The sequence below is a fragment of the Pseudorasbora parva genome, chromosome 6 (genome assembly GCF_024679245.1).
Source record: "Pseudorasbora parva isolate DD20220531a chromosome 6, ASM2467924v1, whole genome shotgun sequence".
NCBI classification, from domain to species: Eukaryota; Metazoa; Chordata; class Actinopteri; order Cypriniformes; family Gobionidae; genus Pseudorasbora; species Pseudorasbora parva.
Genome location: NC_090177.1, coordinates 29,523,081 through 29,545,920, shown reverse-complemented (window position 1 = coordinate 29,545,920; position 22,840 = coordinate 29,523,081). Strand labels below are relative to the sequence as shown.

Genomic DNA, 22,840 nt, shown 5'->3' with positions numbered 1-22,840 from the left:
AACCAAAGCACAAGTTGACTACATGCTTGAATCCCTAAAAAAAAAAAAAAAAAAAAAGGAAACCAAGGACCAGATAGGATGTGATGCCATTGGAAGGCATTTTAGTGTTGTAACAGGCCAAGCCCTCCAAATAAGCAAAAAAAAAAAAAAAAAAAAAAAAGTCCCCACAGACCAGTAGTAAAAGGCATTGTGATGCATGGGTTGACAAGCAAAGCATGTAAACTGGATAGATACATTTGGATTTTGTCAATAAAGACCATGCAAACATTAAGATCATATTTTATTAGATCACATGACAGTCAGTTATTGTTGGCCATAGTCCTTAACATTGATGGGGCCGACAGACACCTTTTCCCATCGTAGATCTGAGGAACAAATGATTAGTGAGAACTAAAGCCATGAATGACAACAAGTTATCAGAGTTAGTCCATACCCGTAAGCAGCCGATCACTTCCACTTCTGACGCTACAAGTGGAGTCACAGCAGCCACACACCTGGTCAGAGTCATCTGCAGACACCCAACTGACAAGAAACACCCTCAGTTAAGTTGACAACCAATTTACCTGTACACCCATCTAGCAGGAAACATACCCATTAGCAGAGAATGAACAAGCTTTTTGCTCAGAACTTGAGGTTGCTGCAGTCGCCTTCAAGATGCATGTGATATAGACCTGCAAAGACAGTTGTTTGTATATCATGGTAGCATATCATACAAAGAGTTGCAAAACTAAAACATACATACCAGTCCACTGTCTGCTTGCTGGAACCTGAACACCTCTAGTTGAAACCGTAGCTTATCACCTTGAGTCCGAGGCATAAAGTGAGATGTAGAGCCTGTGAGCTTGGCATCAACCAGGCACCTGCAAACAGAAACCAGTTCGAAAATCTGCAACCCTTCTGGAAGCTGGTATACATGAGGTAGCACCCCTTACCCATTATTCTCAATAAAGGAGTATCTGGGGACAGAAGCGACATCAGGGACTGGAGTAGCCACACAGCTGTCCACAAACACACGGAGGGGAACATGGCTGTACAAACGCACTGATGCTTCAAGATTCAGCACGTCACCCAGAAAGTACTGGTTAGAAGGTCGCTCAAACATCCAATCATCTGCAAGGAAAGAGTCTTAGCACAGCTTCACAAGCATGCTACAAATCTGTTTGAGATACACCAACCAGTCATGAGCTTGAGGGAGAAGACAAGGACTTCCTCAGCAACCTTAGTTGAGGCATATGGGATCCAAGTGGGCATTAAGACATTGCTGCTCACATTATGTGTTCTGTAGGAGTTAAACAAGCAGTCGTCTCAAGTCCATAAATGTTGGGATCAGCAGATCCAGCAAGTCTCATAATTTAATCCTCACCTTGGATAATGACACTCGATACCAACTGCCGCACTACTGCTCCTGACAATAGGAGCACCAGATGAAGCCGCTTGTGGGGTGTAGATAATGTTGAACGTATAGACAAGCTCATCCTCAGTCATCTAAACAGAAAGTTAAGACAATCATGGATATTTGTAAACTGTCCTGGTGAATAAAACATCAAAATAAAACCCTACCATTGATGTGCTGCTACATCCATGCAGTTCAGACTCAAAGATGAGCACTTGAGCTGAAGGATCTTCTCCAGTTGCAGTGCAGCCTCCCAGTGTAAAAGCAGAGGACAACAGTAGATGCCCAGTCCCAAAGAAGTCCTTCATCACTTCCACATATACTGAATTCTCTCCACACTGAGCAGCTACACTGTTGGCAGGGACTGGATGCGGCAACTCAAAATTAATGTCGGGTTGGGGTGGTTCCTCTGGTAGACTTGGAAAGCTCCAAGTCAGCTTCGCCACTGGACCCTGCAACAGCTCTTTTGATTGAACACCCAGAAAGTCTTGAGATGGCTTTCCAAAGTCAGTCCTGACTGGTGTCTGGACAGGAAACTGCGCAGGGAATATTTGTGGTGCAAATACAGGTTTGTTGGGAACCACAGACATCCTGGAATCAGCCTGTTGAGAAGTTTGAGCGAATGCCCTGGGCCTAAACTCACTTAGACTGCGATTAGGTGCTGCTCTTGCTCTCCATTGTGCATCAGAAAATCCCAGAGCCAGAAGAAGCACCAACCCAAATCCAACCTGCCAAAACCCCATTACTGCCAAACTTGTTTCAACAACACATTAGGCTGCTCACATCCAAATTTATAAAGATGTAAATCAGCATGGCTCCACCTTTCTTGTGACAAGCATCATTGTTCTCTGCACCTGCCAATTTACTCAATCAATAAGTTACAGGTGAAAGTCATTGATTCTTTATTATTCAGGATGAAAGGAAGTACCAAATAAAGGCAGAGCTAAATGAATCACACTCCGGAGCAGAAAGGGGCGGTAATGCACCAAAAGCTGGTTGCCAACCGCCGTTAAAAACAAAAAAAAAGAAGAAGAAGAAGGCAGATCTAAACCAAACTATTTCTTATTTTAAACATCAAAATGACAGAACAGGGGCCAGTTCTTTGTAAATTGCCAAGTCAGTTAGCTGTATTTGATTGTTGATGATTTGGCTTGATCTCGGATCGTTTGGTTCTTCGGAGCTCATCCTGGACTTGCTGTCATAGCAACAGGTCCGTTAGCTTAAACCTGCTCGGGAGCAGCTTATTTCATGTAAACAGGATTAGATTGCATCTTAAGGTGACACTTAATCTGTCCCAGCCAATGCTACTTTATTACGAGACTACATTACTGAACCAGGGGCAATAATACTTATATAATAATAATAGTAATAAATATAAAAGTCTATTTGAAAATAATATTTTAATGTTAAATGTAAAATTTGCCTATAATACTATAGACACAGTCACTTGATTAAGAGATTTATTTGTGAATTGTGATGGAATGATTACTTTATATAGATGTATTGGAGGTTCACACACATTGTGCAGTTAATCTTTGTCGTGCATTAATGTGAGTGATGACGGATATTATGGGAGTGGCTTGATGCAGCTCAAGAGATGCAGATAATTTGATCTCGACTGTTAAGAAACTTTAATTAATACTGTAACATAACATCTGCTTCAAATTGAATTAAATATGAAATTACAACATCGAAATAAAAATGTAAAGTGTGTACAAATATTATAAAATCGTGAATATAAATAATTGGGAATCATGTTCATCAAAACAGTGCACATTTAATTTATCTAACTTTTATGTTGGTTTGGTCGTTTGGCTGTTTCCTTATAAAGAATCTTTTTTTTTTTTTTTGACAAGTTTTTTGCCAAGTGTTTTTTTTTTATTATATGATGTCATTACGTTGTCTTGACGCCAGCCAATCGCTGCATTGCTGATCATGGTTTCGAGTGATGCATCTGCCCTCTTCAGGGAACACAGGCACGAGCACTGATCTCAGATAATATAATCCAGATATTTTAATCCAATCCGCAAATTAGTTTGAAGAACCAAATTAGCCAGAGATCAGTTATCACGATTAAAAGATCTAGGATCTGTCAAATCATCTCAGATGTATTAGGCGAGGTACGAAGAACGGACACCAGGGCCTGTATTTGTCAAGCCGCTGACCATTACAAGAACACTGCTAAAAACTGACTTAAGAGTAAAACTATTCTTGGCTCAAAGCTGTGCTTAATTGTTAGTTATCAACATCTCAGTCGTTATTTAAGTGAAGTGTAGAACTAAACCTTAAATGCCAGTCTTAGAGATTATTCATGACACTTTGCTGTGCCACAAACAGGATTTTGGATGATGACATAGGCATGGACCAATCACTGAATAGATTTCCTTATTTAGGAATATTCTCAGATAAATTCACATTGAATGGTGAAATTCCTAAAATAATTTTCTAGAGAATACATTATGATATACACATTGGAAATTAAAGATAAACATTTTTTCTAGCCATGTCTTAATTACACATTTTAAACCAGCGTGCTGTTAGCTGACCAGATTTTATCATATAATCAGCCCCCATGGATTCCAAAAGAGAACCGAACTTGTGGGAGGAAGAAGCAATCGCTACTGTTTGCTGAATTAGTTGAACAGTGGAAACATGTTATAAAAGGCAAGTTCAGCCCAACATTAACCAGTGCTGACAAAGATGATGCCTGCTCCGTCCAAACGACACTGTTTGATTAACTGCTCGTCATCAAACATTTCAAAAACATTCTTCTTCTCCTAAAAGATTTGCGCATGTCTCTGTAGTACCATCACAAGTCCCTACTGGGAACTCCTAACCCCTTGAGAGATCTCTCGAGCTGTCTTAAATAACTGAGAGTAAGAGTGATTCTTAGCTTTACGAAATTTGTTAAAGGGGGGGTGAAACACTCAGTTTCAGTCAATCTCATGTCAATCTTGAGTACCTATAGAGTAGTATTGCATCCTTCATATCGCCGAAAAGTCTTTAGTTTTATTATATTTATAAAAGAAATATGGGCTGTACTGAGTCTTTCCGGAAAAAAAACGAGCGCCTGGAGGCGTATTGTGTGGGCGGAGCTAAAGAATGACGAGCGCGCAAAGAGGTGACGTCCTCAAGCGTGGAGAAACCCATGGCTATCGATCTCAGCTAATAGATATATGATCCAGAATCATTCGGAGGCTGAAATAAATTGAACAGGAGAAACAGCAACAGCAGGACGTCCGATTCTGTCGTATGTACTGTATTTAGTGGCCTGTCAACATTTGTGTGTCTTTACTCGCAGTTTATGAGGACATGATTCGGTTTATGGACTATTGTATGCGACTAAACCTTAGCAGTAGCAAGCAAAACGGTTTTGCACGTCAGACTAGTGTAACGTTATACATAGAACAACAATGGAGTCCGTTAGCGCATTTGAATGACGAAGCACGCAATCGTGTCGTTTACTGATGTTTACTCACGCGGCGATAGCCAACAGCACAGACATTTGAAGCAGTTTTACTCACCGGCTGCTTCCAAAGCAGGACCGAACCTTTATCGCTGGGACCGCTCCGTCAAAAACACACTTCTTTGGTATGATTTGGTGAAGTCCTGACAGCAGTGAACGGTGGAGATCCACTTTGCGACGCGACTGAAGTGATGTTGTGAAGCTTCCCGTCATTTCTGCGTTCAAATCGGTTCAAATGCAGCGCTGCCTTCCCGGAATGCTGTGCTGAAGCGTTGAAGTCGCTTGATGTCACCCATAGGAATAAAGTGGAGCGCGGCGCGGACTATAACGACGACTGGATCTGCACCTGAGAGAGTGTTTATGGGCGTGCATTTCCTCTCTCGCTCTAGTCACCCACGCATGCGCACCCTACCGGGAGAAGAGCCCGTACGGCCCATACAAGGAGCTTCCGCTCTATTAACGTCAAGCCGACCCATACTCAAAAAAAACTCTCCGAAACTTGTGAGAAACCGGAAGGAGTATTTTTAACACAGAAATACTCCATCAAATGTCCAACATTAGTTTTTGAAACTTTGTCTATGTTTAGGATGGGAATGCAAGTCTTTAATAGTGTAAAAAGCTCAGTATGCATGAAACAGCATTTCACCCCCCCTTTAAGAATGCGTGTCAGAAAAATGAAATGTCATTAATGATTCACCCTAATGTCGTTCCACACCCGTAAAACCTCTGTTCATCTTCGGAACACAGTTTAAGATATTTTATATTTAATCCAACAGTGTATGCACACTACCCATACGGAAATGTAATATATGTCTATATATGAAATATCAATATATGCGATATATGTGATATATAAAGTAAAAACATATATGAAACATATTAGAAATTGGAACAATTCCATATATTGACATATAAATGTATCCCATATATTATATATGTTAATGTATGTATAATACATATTTTGACATATAGGTCTCATATATGAAATATCCTAATATGCTCATATAGAGTAAAAACATAAATGCACATATATGCACAGCATCAGAAATTCCATATATCGACATATATCTTTAGTCCACATATTATATATGTTTAAATTATATATGTGACAAATCATTATCACTGTCAAATGTCGTAGAGTCTTAAAATCTATAGGCTGTATAAAAGAAATGACATTTAAAATATAAAATATTTATAATGTTACTTATTGTCAGGTGAGGCAAGAGATGAAGGACTCAAGGGTGCAGAGGTTAATGGGCTTTTTATTAGACTTCAAAAATAAACAATCAAAACAATCAAATTCCTTCATGGTGGTAACTGGCTCACCTTAGTTTTTTATACAATAAGAAATCCTCACAAAAACGGGAATTCACTTTTGCCAATATTTTGTGTTCAAACTAACTGTAAGATTCTCAATGAGGGAGTGAAAATAAATTGAATCTATTTAACCACTGAATGAGATAACATAGTAACAATTAGCACATGGATGGAAATCCAAGACAGTATTGTGAATATCAAAGCTCAACACTATAAGTAAACAAATAAACAGTAAATCAATTCCAAACCCAAAATACTAGTGATACACAAACAAAAAACTGTACCAAACAATTCAAAATGTCGTAGAGGGAAAAGGATATACAGTCTGCAATGCAAGTGTCTTATATGAGTGTTGTAGAATTCCCAGTCCCAGCAGGCACTGAAGATATACAATACTAAATACTAGATTAGGCCCTGGCACAATCCAACACAGGTAAGAAGTAGGTATCAGTGCACTCAAGCCCCATAACGGAATCCTCTGCGAGCTTCTCTGCAAACTTCCAAACACTATGAATTAACATTTTTATGGGTACATAAATATGTGCATTTGAACAAGATTGTAAAGCATTAGAATGTACAATTCACTTAACTCTCAAACACAATGTGATTCCAGGCATTTTCACCCATGCTCCATTGCCATGCTTCTCCTCTGTGCTACTCGTAACCTTAAAACCACTTCCTCCATTTGTTGCCCTCTAGAGGACAGGATGAAAAATGTCACCCATGTACCAGAGTAACCGTTACATGCTACAGAGAACAAAACATGAAAGTACACGCCATGGCTAATGATGAGCACAAACCACATGCTAAACAAACAACCCTAAACACATGGACAAAAGAGTGTATACTGCCCAAGCAAAACTAGATGCTCACACGAGACCAAGCGAATGCTCAAACTGTACACTCACAATGGGAAGAAAAACAAACATGGAGCTTTTAATGTCCGACGCCTGAACCAAAATCACATTTTTAAAAGCCAGGATTCAAACACCACTATATAAATCTATATAAAATCCTATACAAGCATACTGAATGTTTGCATATATTATGTTTAAATAAACTTACATATATAAATTCGACATATATTGTTTACATATATGGCATTAACATACAGTACCATATAAAAATCATCATATAAATAATTTTAATATATGTATATATAATAATTATTCTATGGGTATTTCATACATGGTATAAACCTATATCTTCATATATCATGAGAATGTATATATGCGCTAATAATATATTGCCTTATATGAAACATATATGACATCACTACTCGGATATAGGGACATATATGTACATATATTACATTTCCGTATGGGTATACTGTCCATGTCCAGAAAGGTAATAAAACAATGGAACATCAGTTGGTTAAAGGGGTACTTCAGCACTGGGAAGATGAATCTGTACTTAAACTAGGTCATCAATGTAGTAGAAATGTGAAATTATTTTTGAATTTGGTGCCTTCTAGACTGAGAAAAGACAGACAATTTATTTTTGTCTAATGGGGATGAAAGAATACAATTCCCAGAATGCTTCGTTGCCCTGTGAGGCCATTCCCAAAGCCACCTGCTTGATTACTGTGACTGAGTTGGAGAAGACACTACAATTAAAAACTAAACGTGTCTGTTCAATATAATGAGAGAGTCACAGCGCGAGTATCACAGCACTGAGCACTAACTGCAGGAGTCAGATAAATGAGCTGATGAGGTCTCGTGATGAGAGCTGAGGTAATCACGACTACACTCGCGGCATACATTCACAACGCGAGTTCAGTTTGGCGCGTTTCAGTTCATGCCTTTGCAAGCTTAACTTTCATAGAAATTAATTTGAGAAGTTAAGACTTACATTGCTCACCATAGCTCTATTTAAATGAGTGCCTGTAGCTGTGAGGTGAGCTCTGAGTGTGATCTCCATCCCCCATATGCGGGTTCAAAACATGTGGAAATAGCTCCCTCTGCTCGCTGTAGTCTTTAGCCTTTGGCCAAACATTCCTCTATGATGCAAATATCGTCAATTTGCATCATAGGATGAATTTTTCCAGAAATAAAATGCATAAATCTCTTGTCTCAGGGGGATATGTAGCCTAGAAATCTAGACGCACCCTAGCGGCAGCAAATTTAATTTGCCCGCAAGTGTGGTCTAGCAACTCTCAATTCCTATCTGAGCTGTGTTCCTCAGAATCTGGACGGCCCAATCACATCGTGTATAGAGTCGGCGGGCGGGGCCATAATGACGATGGCCGAGTTGCGTTTGCGTGCACAGAAACAGGCGAACGGCGGCGGTCTTTCGAATCAGCTCTGACCGCGACTCTGGAAGACTTGGAGTTAAGCTTTTCTCTGAGAAAAGAACGGCACTGAAGTCATTCTTAAAAAGGGAAGATGTGTTCAGAGTTTAGCCGACCGGATACCACGAATGTGTAATCAGTCAGCGAGCTCCCCTTCACCGTCGTTGCTCCGGTTGGTGTAGCACTATCCTATCGCGTGCAGAGGGAGTTTGAAAGACAACCGTTTATCCCGCCCCTCGGATTGAGCCCTGTCTATGGTGAGTTTCCAGACCAAATATCTTGATGTGGGTCTGGCTTGTCAGGCTAGGGGATATGATGGGGAAAGCACAATCATTTGAATATACTCCAGGGTTTCTACTGATACAAAGCCATATGCTAATCGCTGAAGTAACCCTTTAATTAGAATCTCTTGAAGCCTCGAAAATACATTTTGGTTTAAAAATAAAACCTACGACTTTATTCAGCATTGTCTTCTCTTCCTTGTTTGTGTTCAAGCCTCAAATAAAGATTCAAACAGTTATGAATCAGCTTATTGATTCATGATTTGGATTACCAATGTCACTATTTCAGCAGTTTGGCATGCAATCCAAATCATGAATCAAGACACTGATTCACAACCGTTTGAATCTTTGAGGATTGAACACAAACAAGGAAGAAGAGACAATGCTAAATAGTAGTAGTTTGTTATTTTTGGACCAAAATGTATTTGATGCTACAAGAGATTTTAATTAACTGATGTCACATATGGACTACTTTTTTATTCCCTTTCTGGACATGGACCATATAGTGTGCATACACTTTCAGACGCTCTCGGACTAAATATAAATAAATCTTAAACTAGTCAGATGAACAGGTCTTACAGGTGTGGAACGACATTAGGGTGAGTAACGACAAAGTTAATTTTTGGGAACTAACCGTTTAGGTATTTTACTAGGATAATTAAGGAATTGTCAATTTAATGGAATGTCACTATTCAACCAAGTCTTAAAATTAGAGTGTACATCTATTTTAAAGCTTTACTTGAAAAGTATATCAAAATACAACATGCTTGAACCATACACTTTACATAAAAACCCTTTGGATGTTTTGTCCATAATATAATTTGTAGGGTTCAGAAGAGCTGTTTTAAAGCCTAAGTTGTCCATTTCCATCTTGGCAGTGCATTGCCACAGGCCATGCCTGGATAACGGAACATGGGCAGAGGTGGGATGTGGGTGGAGTTGAGGTGTCTGGTTGCTGAAGCCACCTAACAGCAATCCAACTGTCACTCAAGTTGCTATGCCACTTAAGTATGCAGAACTAAGATTTACAAGTTAAAATGTGTAAAAAAAAAAAAAAAAAAAAAAAAAAAAAACCCATGTCATTAAGTTCAAAATTAGCCAAAACTTTTGTACCAGGCTGTAAACATTGCTGTAAAGTTGGTCCCTTTACCATTGGGAGATACAGATTTTACTTTCCTTTGCGGCCAGTCTCTCACAGGCAGTTGATGAGATGCAGTTTAAGTCACTTCCATGTTGGCTTCAGGAGAGACTGCTGGTCAGCTTGAGTTCCAAGACAGGCAGAAGCACAAGAATCCACTAAGCACCAGCAAGGATGTGATGCCATTGGAATGGCCTTGTGTTGTAAGAGGCAGACCTACAAATGACTTGAGCAGTAGTCCTCACAGAGGCCAGTAGGAAGTTTAAAAAATAAATTAAAAAAAAGCGCATTTTTGAACAGTCAAATCATGGATATACATTTAGTATTGTACCAGTAAAGACCAGACGCAAACCTATTAAGAATATATTTTATTAAATCACATGACAGTCAGTTATTGTTGGCCATAGTCCTTAACATTGATGGGGCCGACAGACACCTTTTCCCATCGTAGATCTGAGGAACAAATGATTAGTGAGAACTAAAGCCAAGAATGACAACAAGTTATCAGAGTTAGTCCATACCCGTAAGCAGCCGATCACTTCCACTTCTGACGCTACAAGTGGAGTCACAGCAGCCACACACCTGGTCAGATTCATCTGCAGACACCCAACTGACAAGAAACACCCTCAGTTAAGTTGACAACCAATTTACCTGTACACCCATCTAGCAGGAAACATACCCATTAGAAGAGAATGAACAAGCTTTTTGCTCAGAACTTGAGGTTGCTGCAGTCGCCTTCAAGATGCATGTGATATAGACCTGCAAAGACAGTTGTTTGTATATCATGGTAGCACATCATACAAAGAGTTGCAAAACTAAAACATACATACCAGTCCACTGTCTGCTTGCTGGAACCTGAACACCTCTAGTTGAAACCGTAGCTTATCACTTTGAGTCCGAGGCATAAAGTGAGATGTAGAGCCTGTGAGCTTGGCATCAACCAGGCACCTGCAAACAGAAACCAGTTAGAAAATCTGCAACCCTTCTGGAAGCTGGTATACATGAGGTAGCACCCCTTACCCATTATTCTCAATAAAGGAGTATCTGGGGACAGAAGCGACATCAGGGACTGGAGTAGCCACACAGCTGTCCACAAACACACGGAGGGGAACATGGCTGTACAAACGCACTGATGCTTCAAGATTCAGCACGTCACCCAGAAAGTACTGGTTAGAAGGTCGCTCAAACATCCAATCATCTGCAAGGAAAGAGTCTTAGCACAGCTTCACAAGCATGCTACAAATCTGTTTGAGATACACCAACCAGTCATGAGCTTGAGGGAGAAGACAAGGACTTCCTCAGCAACCTTAGTTGAGGCATATGGGATCCAAGTGGGCAATAAGACATTGCTGCTCACATTATGTGTTCTGTAGGAGTTAAACAAGCAGTCGTCTCAAGTCCATAAATGTTGGGATCAGCAGATCCAGCAAGTCTCAAATAATTTAATCCTCACCTTGGATAATGACACTCGATACCAACTGCCGCACTACTGCTCCTGACAATAGAAGCACCAGAGGAAGCCGCTTGTGGGGTGTAGATAATGTTGAACGTATAGACAAGCTCATCCTCAGTCATCTAAAAAGAAAGTTAAGACAATCATGGATATTTGTAAACTGTCCTGGTGAAGAAAACATCAAAATAAAACCCTACCATTGATGTGCTGCTACATCCATGCAGATCAGACTCAAAGATGAGCACTTGAGCTGAAGGATCTTCTCCAGTTGCAGTGCAGCCTCCCAGTGTAAAAGCAGAGGACAGCAGTAGGTGCCCAGTCCCAAAGAAGTCCTTCATCACTTCCACATATACTGAATTCTCTCCACACTGAGCAGCTACACTGTTGGCAGGGACAGGATGCGGCAACTCAAAATTAATGTCGGGTTGGGGTGGTTCCTCTGGTAGACTTGGAAAGCTCCACGTCAGCTTCGCCACTGGACCCTGCAACATCTCTTTTGATTGAACACCCAGGAAGTCTTGAGATTGCTTTCCAAAGTCAGTCCTGACTGGTGTCTGGACAGGAAACTGGGCAGGGAATATTTGTGGTGCAAATACAGGTTTGCTGGGAACCACAGACATCCTAGAATCAGCCTGTTGAGAAGTTTGAGCGAATGCCCTGGGCCTAAACTCACTTAGACTGCGATTAGGTGCTGCTCTTGCTCTCCATTGTGCATCAGAAAATCCCAGAGTCAGAAGAAGCACCAACCCAAATCCAACCTGCCAAAACCCCATTACTGCCAAACTTGTTTCAACAACACATTAGGCTGCTCACATCCAAATTTATACAGATGTAAATCAGCATGGCTCCACCTTTCTTGTGACAAGCATCATTGTTCTCTGCACCTGCCAATTTACTCAATCAATAAGTCACAGCCACAGGTGAAAGTCATTGATTCTTTATTACTCAGGATAAAAGGAAGTACCAAATAAAGACATGTAATTAGTAGCTTAACAAAATTATTTATATTTTATTTTCATCAAAACGAAAGGCCCCGTTTACACGTACATGGTTATTTAGAAAAGCAGAGACATTTCCCTTCGTTTGCACCCTTTGTTTACCCGCAAATGGAGAATTTGCCTCTGGAAGCTCCGGCCAGAGTAGAGATTTTGAAAATCTTCGTTTGCACGTTTGTATGCAAACTGAGAGAAACGGGTGTTTAGGCCTATGTCAAAAGTGCGACCTATGTTTACATGTAATCATGTAAGCGTTCAGAGTAGCAGTCACATTTATATTGGTGCAAACTCTTCTCGTGTGTTTGCATTTGCAAATACAGCTGCTCCTTCATGTTCGAGGAGTAGAGACAAATGAGTGCTCGGAGGTCAGCAATTTTGCAACAACTTCTCCCTCCAACACAAAGAACCAGTTCGCGTCACCACCAGTGCCGCCTCTATTTTCGGGATTCTGATTGGCTTACGTGGGCTTGAGCTTCTCGTTACACTGCCACCTACAGGTTTGGCATGCTCTTGACGGCATGTATACACGGGCAAGTGTAAATGAACACTGACATATGTGCTGCGTTCCAGTTCGTTTTTATCAAGCCCTTCACTCGCAAACTTCCCTCCGTCTCGTTCACTCGGATGTGCGTCATGCCTACGTTGCATGAGTGCCCACTACTGGCGGAAACTTTGCAAATGGACTGAACTGGAACGCCCTAAGCCCTTGATCACTTGGAATCCACTATGGTGTTGATATATTATTTATTTTTTACCTTTACGAAACTGTTTAATGCAGCATTCTATATGTATATGGATGTGTTTGGGTTGTTTTAAATGTTTTTAAAAATAGTTATAGTTGTTTGTGGTGGGGTAAATTAAACGTGATATGTGGTGACGTCGCAATCGCGTTGCATTGTGGTATATGAAGCTGCCTGAAGTGTACATATGAAGTAGACTCGCTCACTCGGTCAAAATCGAGGGAGCAAGGGTCTGTCCATACAAACTTCCCTTGTCCACTTCACGAAGTGGAACGCACTTCAAAATGGCGGCAGGGATTCCCCCAAGGGGAAGTGCTTAGGGAAGTTTGCAAGTGCGTGTCTTAAAGTGGAGTGGAACGCAGCAATGTGCACAATCATGACATATGTGGTTGAAATGTCAGTTTATGAAAATAGCCGCCCACATGTAAACATAGCCCAAGTCTTTTTCTGTCTTCCTATTGGCCACAGACATAATTGTGCACTAGAGTATCCAAAATAATAATGTTGAGTATGTTTATAGTCAGGCTTAGATTGTAACAAACGTTCTTCCCCCACATCAACAGCAATTTTCACAAGGAACTGAAATTGAGAAATTTAGTTCAGAAAAAAATGAATGCAAGATGCATTGATTTTAGTATAGATTCACTTACTCATTTCATCCCTGTTATAACATTAAGGATTAGGTTGATCAGAGTGTGGATTTATTGTAGACTTCTTTCCTTTTTGAACTATATTATATGATGCTAAGCAACAAAAGACAATCTGAAAAGTCTACAATTTTATTTATTTTTTAATGTAAAAGATTAACAGGTTCGAACATATAAGAATTCTTAAGGGGGGGGGGGGGGGGTGAAATGCTGTTTCATGCATACTGAGCTTTTTACACTGTTAAAGACTTGCATTCCCATCCTAAACATAGACAAAGTTTCAAAAACTAATGTTGGATGTTTGATGGATGTTTCTGTGTCAAAAATACTCCTTCCGGTTTCTCACAAGTTTCGGAGAGTTTTTTTCGAGTATGGCTCGGCTTGACGTTAATAGAGCGGAAGCTCCTTGTATGGGCCGTACGGGCTCTTCTCCCGGTAGGGTGCGCCTGCGTGGGTGACTAGATCGAGAGAGGAAATGCACGCCCATAAACACTCTCTCAGGTGCAGATCCAGTCGTCGTTATAGTCCGCGCCGCGCTCCACTTTATTCCTATGGGTGACATCAAGCGACTTCAACGCTTCAGCACAGAATTCCGGGAAGGCAGCGCTGCATTTGAACCGATTTGAACGCAGAAATGACGGGAAGCTTCACAACATCGGATTTCCACGCCACTGCTGTCACAGGACTTCACCAAATCATACCAAAGAAGTGTGTTTTTGGCGGAGCGGTCCCAGCAATAAAGGTTCGGTCCTGCTTTGGAAGCAGCCGGTGAGTAAAACTGCTTCAAATGTCTGTGCTGTTGGCTATCGTCGCGTGAGTAAACATCAGTAACCGACACGATCGCGTGCTTCGTCATTCAAATGCGCTAACGTTTACTCCATTGTTGTTCTATGTATAACGTTACACTAGTCTGATGTGCAAAACCGTTTTGCTTGCTACTGCTAAGGTTTAGTCGCATACAATTGTCCATAAACCGAATCATGTCCTCATAAACTGCGAGTAAAGACACACAAATGTTGACAGGCCACTAAATACAGTACATACCACAGAGACGGACGTCCTGCTGCTGCTGTTTCTCCTGTTCAATTTATTTCAGCCTCCGAATGATTCTGGATCATATATCTATTAGCTGAGATCGAGAGCCATGGGTTTCTCCACGCTTGAGGACGTCACCTCTTTGCGCGCTCGTCATTCTTTAGCTCCGCCCACACAATACGCCTCCAGGCGCTCGTTTTTTTCCGAAAAGACTCGGTACAGCCTATATTTCTTTTATAAATATAATAAAAACTAAAGACTTTTGGGAGATATGAAGGATGCAATACTACTCTATAGGCACTCAAGATTGACATGAGATTGACTGAAACTGAGTGTTTCACCCCCCCCCCCCTTAAATAATATACAGTGGCATGAAATAGTATCTGAAGCCTTTGGGATTTCTCACATTTCTGCATAAAATCAGCATCAAATGTGATTTGATCTTTGTCAAAACGAAACAAAACCCTCAAACATTTATAGGTTTTCATATTTTTGATATGGATAACATGCAAACAATGACAGAAGGGGGAGGAATAAGTAACTGAACCATCACATTAAATATCTGGTTGCCCCCCCTTCAGCAGCAATAACTTCAACCATACGCTTCCTGTAGTTGCAGATCAGTCTGGCACATCGATCAGGATCAATCTTGGACCATTCCTCTTTAAAAAAAAATGCTGTAGTTCAGTCAGATTCCTGGGATGTCTGGCATGAATCGCTGTCTTGAGGTCATGCCACAGCATCTCAATGGGGTTCAAGTCAGGGCTTTGACTTGGCCACTCCAGAATGTGCATTTTGTTCTTCTGAAACTATTCTGAAGTTGATTTACTTCTGTGTTTTGGGTCATTGTCCTGTTGCAGCATCCATCCTCTTTTTAGCTTCAACTTTCTGACAGACAGCCTCAGCTTTTCCTACAAAACATCCTGATCAACTTTTGAACTCATTTTTCCATTAATGATTGCAGGTTGTCACAGCCCTGAGGCAGCAAAACAGCCCCAAACAATGATGCTCCCTCCACCATGCTTCACGATGGGGATGAGGTGTTGATGTTGGTGAGATTTTCCATTTTTCCTCCACACATGACGTTGTATGTTCCTCCCAAACAGTTCAACTTTCGTTTCATCAGTCCACAAAATATTTTGCCAGAAGTTCTGTGGACATTCCAAGTGCCTTTTTGCGAACATTAAATGTGCAGCAATGTTTTTTTAGACAGCAGTGGCTTCCTCCGTGGAGTCCTCCCATGAACACCATTCTTGGCCAGTGTTTTACTTAAAGTCGATGTATGCACAGAGATATTGGACTGTGCCAGTGATTTCTGTAAGTCTTTAGCAAACACTCTAGGGTTCATTTTTACCTCGCTGAGTATACTGTGCTAAACTCTTGTTGTCATTTTTGGGGGACAGCCACTCTTTGGGAGAGAAGCAACAGTGCCAAACTCTCTTCATTTGTAGACAATTTCTCTAACTGTGGATTAATGAACATCCAAACTTTTAGAGATGGTTTTGTAACCTTTCCCAGCTTTATACAAATCAATAATTCTTGATCCCAGGTCTTCAGAGAGCTCAGCGAGCTATGGTGCACATCAGACAATGCTTCTCATCAAGACAATACTTTCTAGGTGTGTGTTTTATAGTAAGCAGGGCAGCTTTAAGCCACTCTACAGTGATTGGACACACCCCTGACTTAAATAGTTTGATAAAAATTGGTAGTAATTGCTCTAAAAGTCTCCTTAGGCATAAGGTTCAGCTACTTATTCCTCCCCCTTCTGTCATTGTTTGCATGTTATCCTCAATAAAAATGTTTTTATTGACACAAAACACAAATGTTTGGGTGGTTTTAGTTAAAGCAGATCCTTTTTTTTTCATTTGTGTCATTTTGACAAAGATCTGATCACATTTGATGGTGATTTTATGCAGAAATGTGAGAAATTCCAAAAGTTTCAGATACTTTTTCATGCCACTGTATATATTGTTCACAAATAGTTTTTTTTAAGCAGCACACAGTAATAAAAAGTATATTCACCTATTTTATAAATCAGTAGACAGCAGTTTTTATTTTTCCTTCATTGCCCTGTAGAGGGCTATGGATATAACTTATTTTGTAGCACAATCTAATTGCTGCAGAAAAAGTTAGGTTCCATGCAAAATGTAACGCGTAATTGCATTACTCATCACAAATGTACTGTAGCCTATATAAGATAGCATACATTCATTCAAAAATAGTCAAGTAAAATATCTTTGATACTCAGTAAAACTACAAACAGAAAAGATACTTAAGTACTAACTAATTACATTTACTCAAATACTTTACACCGCTGTTGGCATGTCTATGTCATTCACCTTTCATTTTGACGTCGTCCTTCCCCCAAATAATTTTTTTCTGATGTGGGCGATAGTCAATGATTATTATTATTTTCTAGCTCAAGGATCATGGCAGTTAATAATTTTACTTCTAAAAAGTTAACTATTACTAATACTTGTTTTGGCTTTTATATTTGGGATTTTTTATTTTATTTTTTAAACTCAAAGAAATACATAATTACACAATAGCCTACAGCAATGCCTCTGATTTTGTGCACTGTAAAAAATTATTTAGAAAAAAAGTTACCTGGTTGCCTTAAAATTTTGAGTTCATTGAAATTAAAATTTTGAAGTTAATACAATGACAATTTTTTGAGATTCGACATCCTTTATTAAAATATTATAAAAATATTTTGTAAGCATATTGGGTAATTGTGTGTGTTTTATTTCTGATGACGCAGTGAAACATGCCAAATAGTGCTATTTCATGATTTATCACATTTTTTATGTGGTTCAGATACAAAAATATTTTGAGTTTCTATTTATTAAACAAATTTCCTTCATTGTATCAACTCAAATTTTTAATTTCAATAAACTCAAAATTTTAGGGCAACCAGGTTACTTTTTTAAGTTAAACCAACACAAAACAACCAAAAATTTTTTACAGTGTGCTTACATGTGATAGCAGCGCTGACCAGATGGGAGAACGGAATCATTTCTTGAACGAAGATGTTTTTTGTAAACACCCGATTCACTGAAAAGATTCCAACAGAAGAAAGCAAGTCCTACGGAACAAAATAAATGGTATGACAGAATATTCATATATCCCTTTATATTAACCATGAGGATGACTTTAACAGAAAAATATGAATTTGAATGCGCATGAAAGGGGTCTCAAGCTATAACACACCTATCCACTGGGTCTCGCAGCGTGAGAGAAAGACAGGACTGCACACGCACTGCACTGCCCTCTCTCTCTCAACTCAACGACTGCACTGCCCACTCAGACAGAGGCAGAGCCCGAGAGAGAAGTGCCCCCCGAACTGCACTTCTGCCTTGTTGTTGTATATTAGGCTACGCTCTGAAAGAAACCGCAACGACTTTCCATATATTCGGTCTCTCCAAATGTCCGTCATTAATACCACAGCAAGCTCTCAGTGGACATTTTGACCAGTTGTAACAGTGTTGAGCGTGCGGCACAGGTGAAGATGGCGAGGGGGACGTCGCGCGCACCGGTGTTACTGTTTCTATCGCTGCTACTCATTGAAACTTTAACGGCGCAGGAATTGCCCACCGGCGGAGTGAACGGATTCAGTTTGCACCCACCGTATTTTAATCTAGCTGAGGGAACGAAAATCACGGCCACGGCAACCTGCGGGGTTGACGAGAACGAGCAGCCGATTCAAGACCTGTACTGCAAACTGGTCGGGGGGCCCGTGTCAGGGGACCCGAGTCAGACTATTCAGGTAAAGATGTGTAAAATACTTAATGTTCTGCAGTTTACATCACTTAAACATGATTAAAACACTTTTTGATATTTATAGCATTGGATTGCACCTGACTTTGTGAAATGCAAGTTTAATCGGTTTTGTACTTAAATATAGCTATGATGGTACTAAATAATTCCCATATTAATTTAGACCTACTATTCCAAGGTGGAACTGACATGGTACACGTTATATTATATTTTCCAAATTAGATTTATTACTATAGTATGCCTACCTACTGCCAAAAAATGCAACAATTTGGTTTTATTGTTTTGTTAGTATATATAAACAAGCCAGGGCAGTGATTTTGGTCTTAAGGAACTGTAGAAAATCTCAATCTTTTTCTGAGAGCACCTGCTCAAGGTGACAATGGCAAAGACCCCTATAAAGTGCTATTCTGACTCATAAGAGACCCCCACTTGGGCTTCATTGGGAGGCTCAGAAGGCACGACTCAGCTTGTTGGCGAATGAGTGAAATGTTTAAACATTGTAAAGAGTAAAATGCAACCCCCGTGTAGCGCTGCTACTGGGATTTTCCCTCAGGAATGTGTGGCATTCCTGTATGGAGACCTTGAGGGAGACACACACAGATTTGCACCACTTCAAAGAAAATGTTAATAAAATGTTGCGATCGATTGTTGCAGGGACCTCCTGTGGCAATGTTCACAACATCACACATTTACATTTTTAATTTAGCGGAAACTTTTTTTCCAAAGCAACTTACGCATGATAGATAGGTAAGAAGGTAGGTGGGTAGGTAGGTAGGTAGACAGACAGACAGACAGACAGACAGACAGATAGATAGATAGATAGATAGATAGATAGATAGATAGATAGATAGATAGATAGATAGATAGATAGATAGATAGATAAATATAATAAGCAATTTATCTTAAAGAGGCAATACCAAGTTTCATACATCATTCAGAATAGCAGGCATACGATAAGGATTTATTATAATTGTACAGTAATACAGTAACTATAGTAACTGGTATTTTGGCATAAACTATGGTTGCTGTGGTAATTTGGCAGTAAGTTGAACCTTCTTATGAAAGATTAGATTAATTGCTAGTCAAATGAAATCTTATCTATAATCAATCTCTGAAAAAACATTCACACATGGGTGGTCTCAAGATAATTTGTGAATTTCTGATTGAGGCTGCTCCTATTTGTTAATTTTTACTGTTATAAATTACTCTATTTTTCTAGCCAAGAACACAAATAGCGCTAAAAATGAATCATTAAAAGAGGTTTTTATAGTTTCCAGCAGTTGGCTAATGAAGGGAGTGAATTCTTCCAATGTTTTCACTGAAATCCTGCACACTAAACCCCTACAAATCCTTAGTGTCCGCAAGCAACACGTGTCTAAAACTATTTGCTGACCACAAAAAGGATTTCTGCATGGTCAAATCTAAGTTTTATTATGACTTGTTTATTTGCAGTCTGTGCATTCGTTAAAAGAATTATGCAAATCATGTGGTCGAGTGGTGCGAATATTCATGCAACATTCACCCAAAAATTGGGTGTAGAATTTCAGTTTGCATGCAACAATTCCTTTGCATCGGAAGCAGCTTTTTAAATGCTTGAAGTTTCCATTGATAACTCTTTTCTTTATCTTATCTTCGTTCTTTAATGAATTATTGCTGCCATTGATAGAAAATACATGCAGAAACAGTAAGAGTGCACTGTAACATCTGGATAAACTGGATTGTGGGTGGTTAGTGAAAAGTTTCTGTGCTGTAATACCGCTCACAAAAGTGGCACAACTGAGTAGTGAACTGAATCCGAACAGACGTGTGTTAATATTTGAACTTTCTGACCTTAGAGGAGTTAGTTTGCTCTTTCATCCTGTATGAATTGAACTAAAAGTAGATCACAGTTAGAAACCTAAGACTTCCCTTACCAGAGTTTTATCTAGTGGCCAAGGCGTCTCAAGGCCAGGATTAAAGGAGAGAGTACAGCTTACAGGTCAACTCGAATGTTTTACAGATAAGTCATTGCCTGATAACAATGACTTACTAAAACGTTGTGCATTCAAAGCCTCAAATCATTATTTATGTGACAGAATGATACATTAAAAAGCTCAATCAACAGTCAACAGTAAGATTAATATTTTGTAATCATACATTTGAATTGCTCTGAACTTGAAATATTTGAGTAAACGAATACTCTAAAAATAAATAAAACTTTTTTTGTAATTATTAATGTGTAATTGTTTACACAATGCTTTGGTAGTATTAGCATAGCACTTTGAATGAGGATAGCAATATATTACATTTAACATATACTCTATCTGTCCTCAAACTAAGCTCATGATCCACTCGTCACGTGATTGTAACCCCCAAAAAAATAAAATAAATACAGAAACTCTAATGAACAAACTATAACTCTTATTTTTGGAATTCACAGTCACTTTTGCATGTCATGACAAAGCGTGTTGGGAAATAGAAATCCCGGCCAGTTTCTGTTAAATTTAAGTTAATAAAACCCAAAACATTGAAACAATTCAGATGACTTAAAATGTGTCAGTTTTGAGAACTCAACTCAAAAGAAAAAGAAAGTTCTAAATACTATCTCTACTCAAACCAATTAAATATTTTGAGGGTTAGGGTCTACAGTGTAATTAAACAGAAACCTAAAAACTAAAGTTTGTGTCTTCCTATGTTACCAGGGCCAGTACTGTGACATCTGCACCTCAGAAGACACGAACAGAGCGCATCCCATCAGCAATGCCATAGATGGTACCGAAAGATGGTGGCAAAGCCCTCCTCTCTCCCGCAGTGTAAAATACAACGAGGTCAACGTCACTTTGGACCTGGGACAGGTATGTTGCCGGTGCATGCCTTACAATTTGTCTAACTCTCTATCACCCCCCTCCCCCACCCACGCACACACACGCACACACACACACACACACACACACACACACACACACACACACACACACACACACACACACACACACACACACACACGCGCACACACACACGCGCACACACACACACACACACACACACACACACACACACACATATCGTGTTCAGATTATTCATCTTACAGTAGAGTAATCTGATACTCGGCCACAGCAGGCGCTTTTGTGGATTGCACATGAGTGTAGAATTTCAAGGGTGGATCCTAAGTTGAATATCATCCATTCATATTCTAGTCTGGAGTATCTAGAGGTTTTTTTGCTTTTGCTCTGAACACTTTATATCTTGGTCTTGTGTATCAAAGGTTATTATTTGTGAATAGCTCAACAGCCAGTGGGCATTTAAGATTAGTACTTTCTAAACTGTAATTGTAAATAAACATTACAATTCCCAACACTCTCCCACACATATTCTCCTCCTAAAGCCCTCCAGCATTCCCAGTGGCTTCTACATAAACAGTCAGCGCTGCCTCATGTAGCTTCATGCTGCCCAAATTAAAAAAGAGTCTGAAACTCAATGGAGGTCAATAGTAATTTGTTTTATATTGACCTCCATTGAGTTTCAGACTCTTCAGATGGAATCTAGTGTCATGTCTCAAAAGCAGCTTGTCTGGATTTAATAGGAAGCAATCAGTGATCAAGCTACATGGTGTTATTATGAGAAGCTTGAGTCACATCTTGTTTTATGACTGTATTTCAAAAGAAGGTTTAAATTTATTGTTATCTTATTACCAGGCCCACACAGAATCTGCTTACATAGCACTATGCAAAAGAAAAAAAATGGGATAAAAACATAATGGACAGAACATTGCACATTACCTATCCGATATAAATATATTGCACATTATGCTAATTGTTTAATGTACTAATATACTTTCAGCTTTTTTTTAACCATATTCACAGAATTTCCTACACAATCTATGTAGAAATTGGAGGAAAGCACTTTCTGTCTGGGCCTGCCTACTTTTATAAATTAATATTTCAATTAGTTTATTATTTCAATTTTAAAGCTTTCCAGGTTTAATATGAATACACAAATGTTTAGGGTCGATAGGATTTGTTAATGTTTTGGAAAGGCATCTCTTATGATCACCAATGCATCATTTATTTAATAAAAAACACAGTAAAACAATAATATTATAAATTATTACTACAACTTAAAATAACTGTTTTCTATTTGAATATATTTTAAAATGCAATTTATTCCTGTGATCAAAGCTGCATTTTTAGCATCATTACTCCAGTCTTCAGTCTCACATGATCCTTCAGAAGTCATTGTAACATGCTGATTTGATACTCAAGAAACGTTATTATTAATATCAATGTTGAAAACAGTTGTGTTGCTTCATATTTTTGTGGAAAACTTAAT

At 39.4% G+C, this 22,840-nt stretch overlaps 3 protein-coding genes across 3 annotated transcripts in view; 1 reads left to right on the top strand and 2 right to left on the bottom strand.

Moving 5' to 3' along the window:
• Positions 1-267: 267 nt before the first annotated feature.
• On the bottom strand, positions 268-2,173 carry LOC137079369 (zona pellucida sperm-binding protein 3-like). Its single transcript, XM_067447338.1, has 8 exons — positions 1,561-2,173; positions 1,364-1,485; positions 1,176-1,279; positions 933-1,110; positions 743-860; positions 592-671; positions 434-522; positions 268-365 (listed from the first exon to the last, which is right to left on the bottom strand). The coding sequence occupies exons 1-8, from the start codon at positions 2,134-2,136 to the stop codon at positions 304-306; spliced, it is 1,329 nt and encodes a 442-aa protein (XP_067303439.1). The 5' UTR covers positions 2,137-2,173; the 3' UTR covers positions 268-303.
• An 8,065-nt stretch (positions 2,174-10,238) lies between these two features.
• Positions 10,239-12,148, bottom strand: LOC137078855 (zona pellucida sperm-binding protein 3-like). The gene is made up of 8 exons (XM_067446598.1): positions 11,536-12,148; positions 11,339-11,460; positions 11,149-11,252; positions 10,906-11,083; positions 10,716-10,833; positions 10,565-10,644; positions 10,407-10,495; positions 10,239-10,338 (listed from the first exon to the last, which is right to left on the bottom strand). The coding sequence occupies exons 1-8, from the start codon at positions 12,109-12,111 to the stop codon at positions 10,277-10,279; spliced, it is 1,329 nt and encodes a 442-aa protein (XP_067302699.1). The 5' UTR covers positions 12,112-12,148; the 3' UTR covers positions 10,239-10,276.
• A 5,907-nt stretch (positions 12,149-18,055) lies between these two features.
• Positions 18,056-22,840, top strand: part of lama5 (laminin, alpha 5) — an 88,182-nt gene continuing 83,397 nt past the window's right edge. Inside the window, exons 1-2 of the mRNA XM_067446602.1 lie at positions 18,056-18,521; positions 21,214-21,366. Of these exons, the coding sequence (XP_067302703.1) occupies positions 18,264-18,521; positions 21,214-21,366 (411 nt within the window). The 5' untranslated portion in view covers positions 18,056-18,263. The remainder of the gene's footprint in view (positions 18,522-21,213; positions 21,367-22,840) is intronic.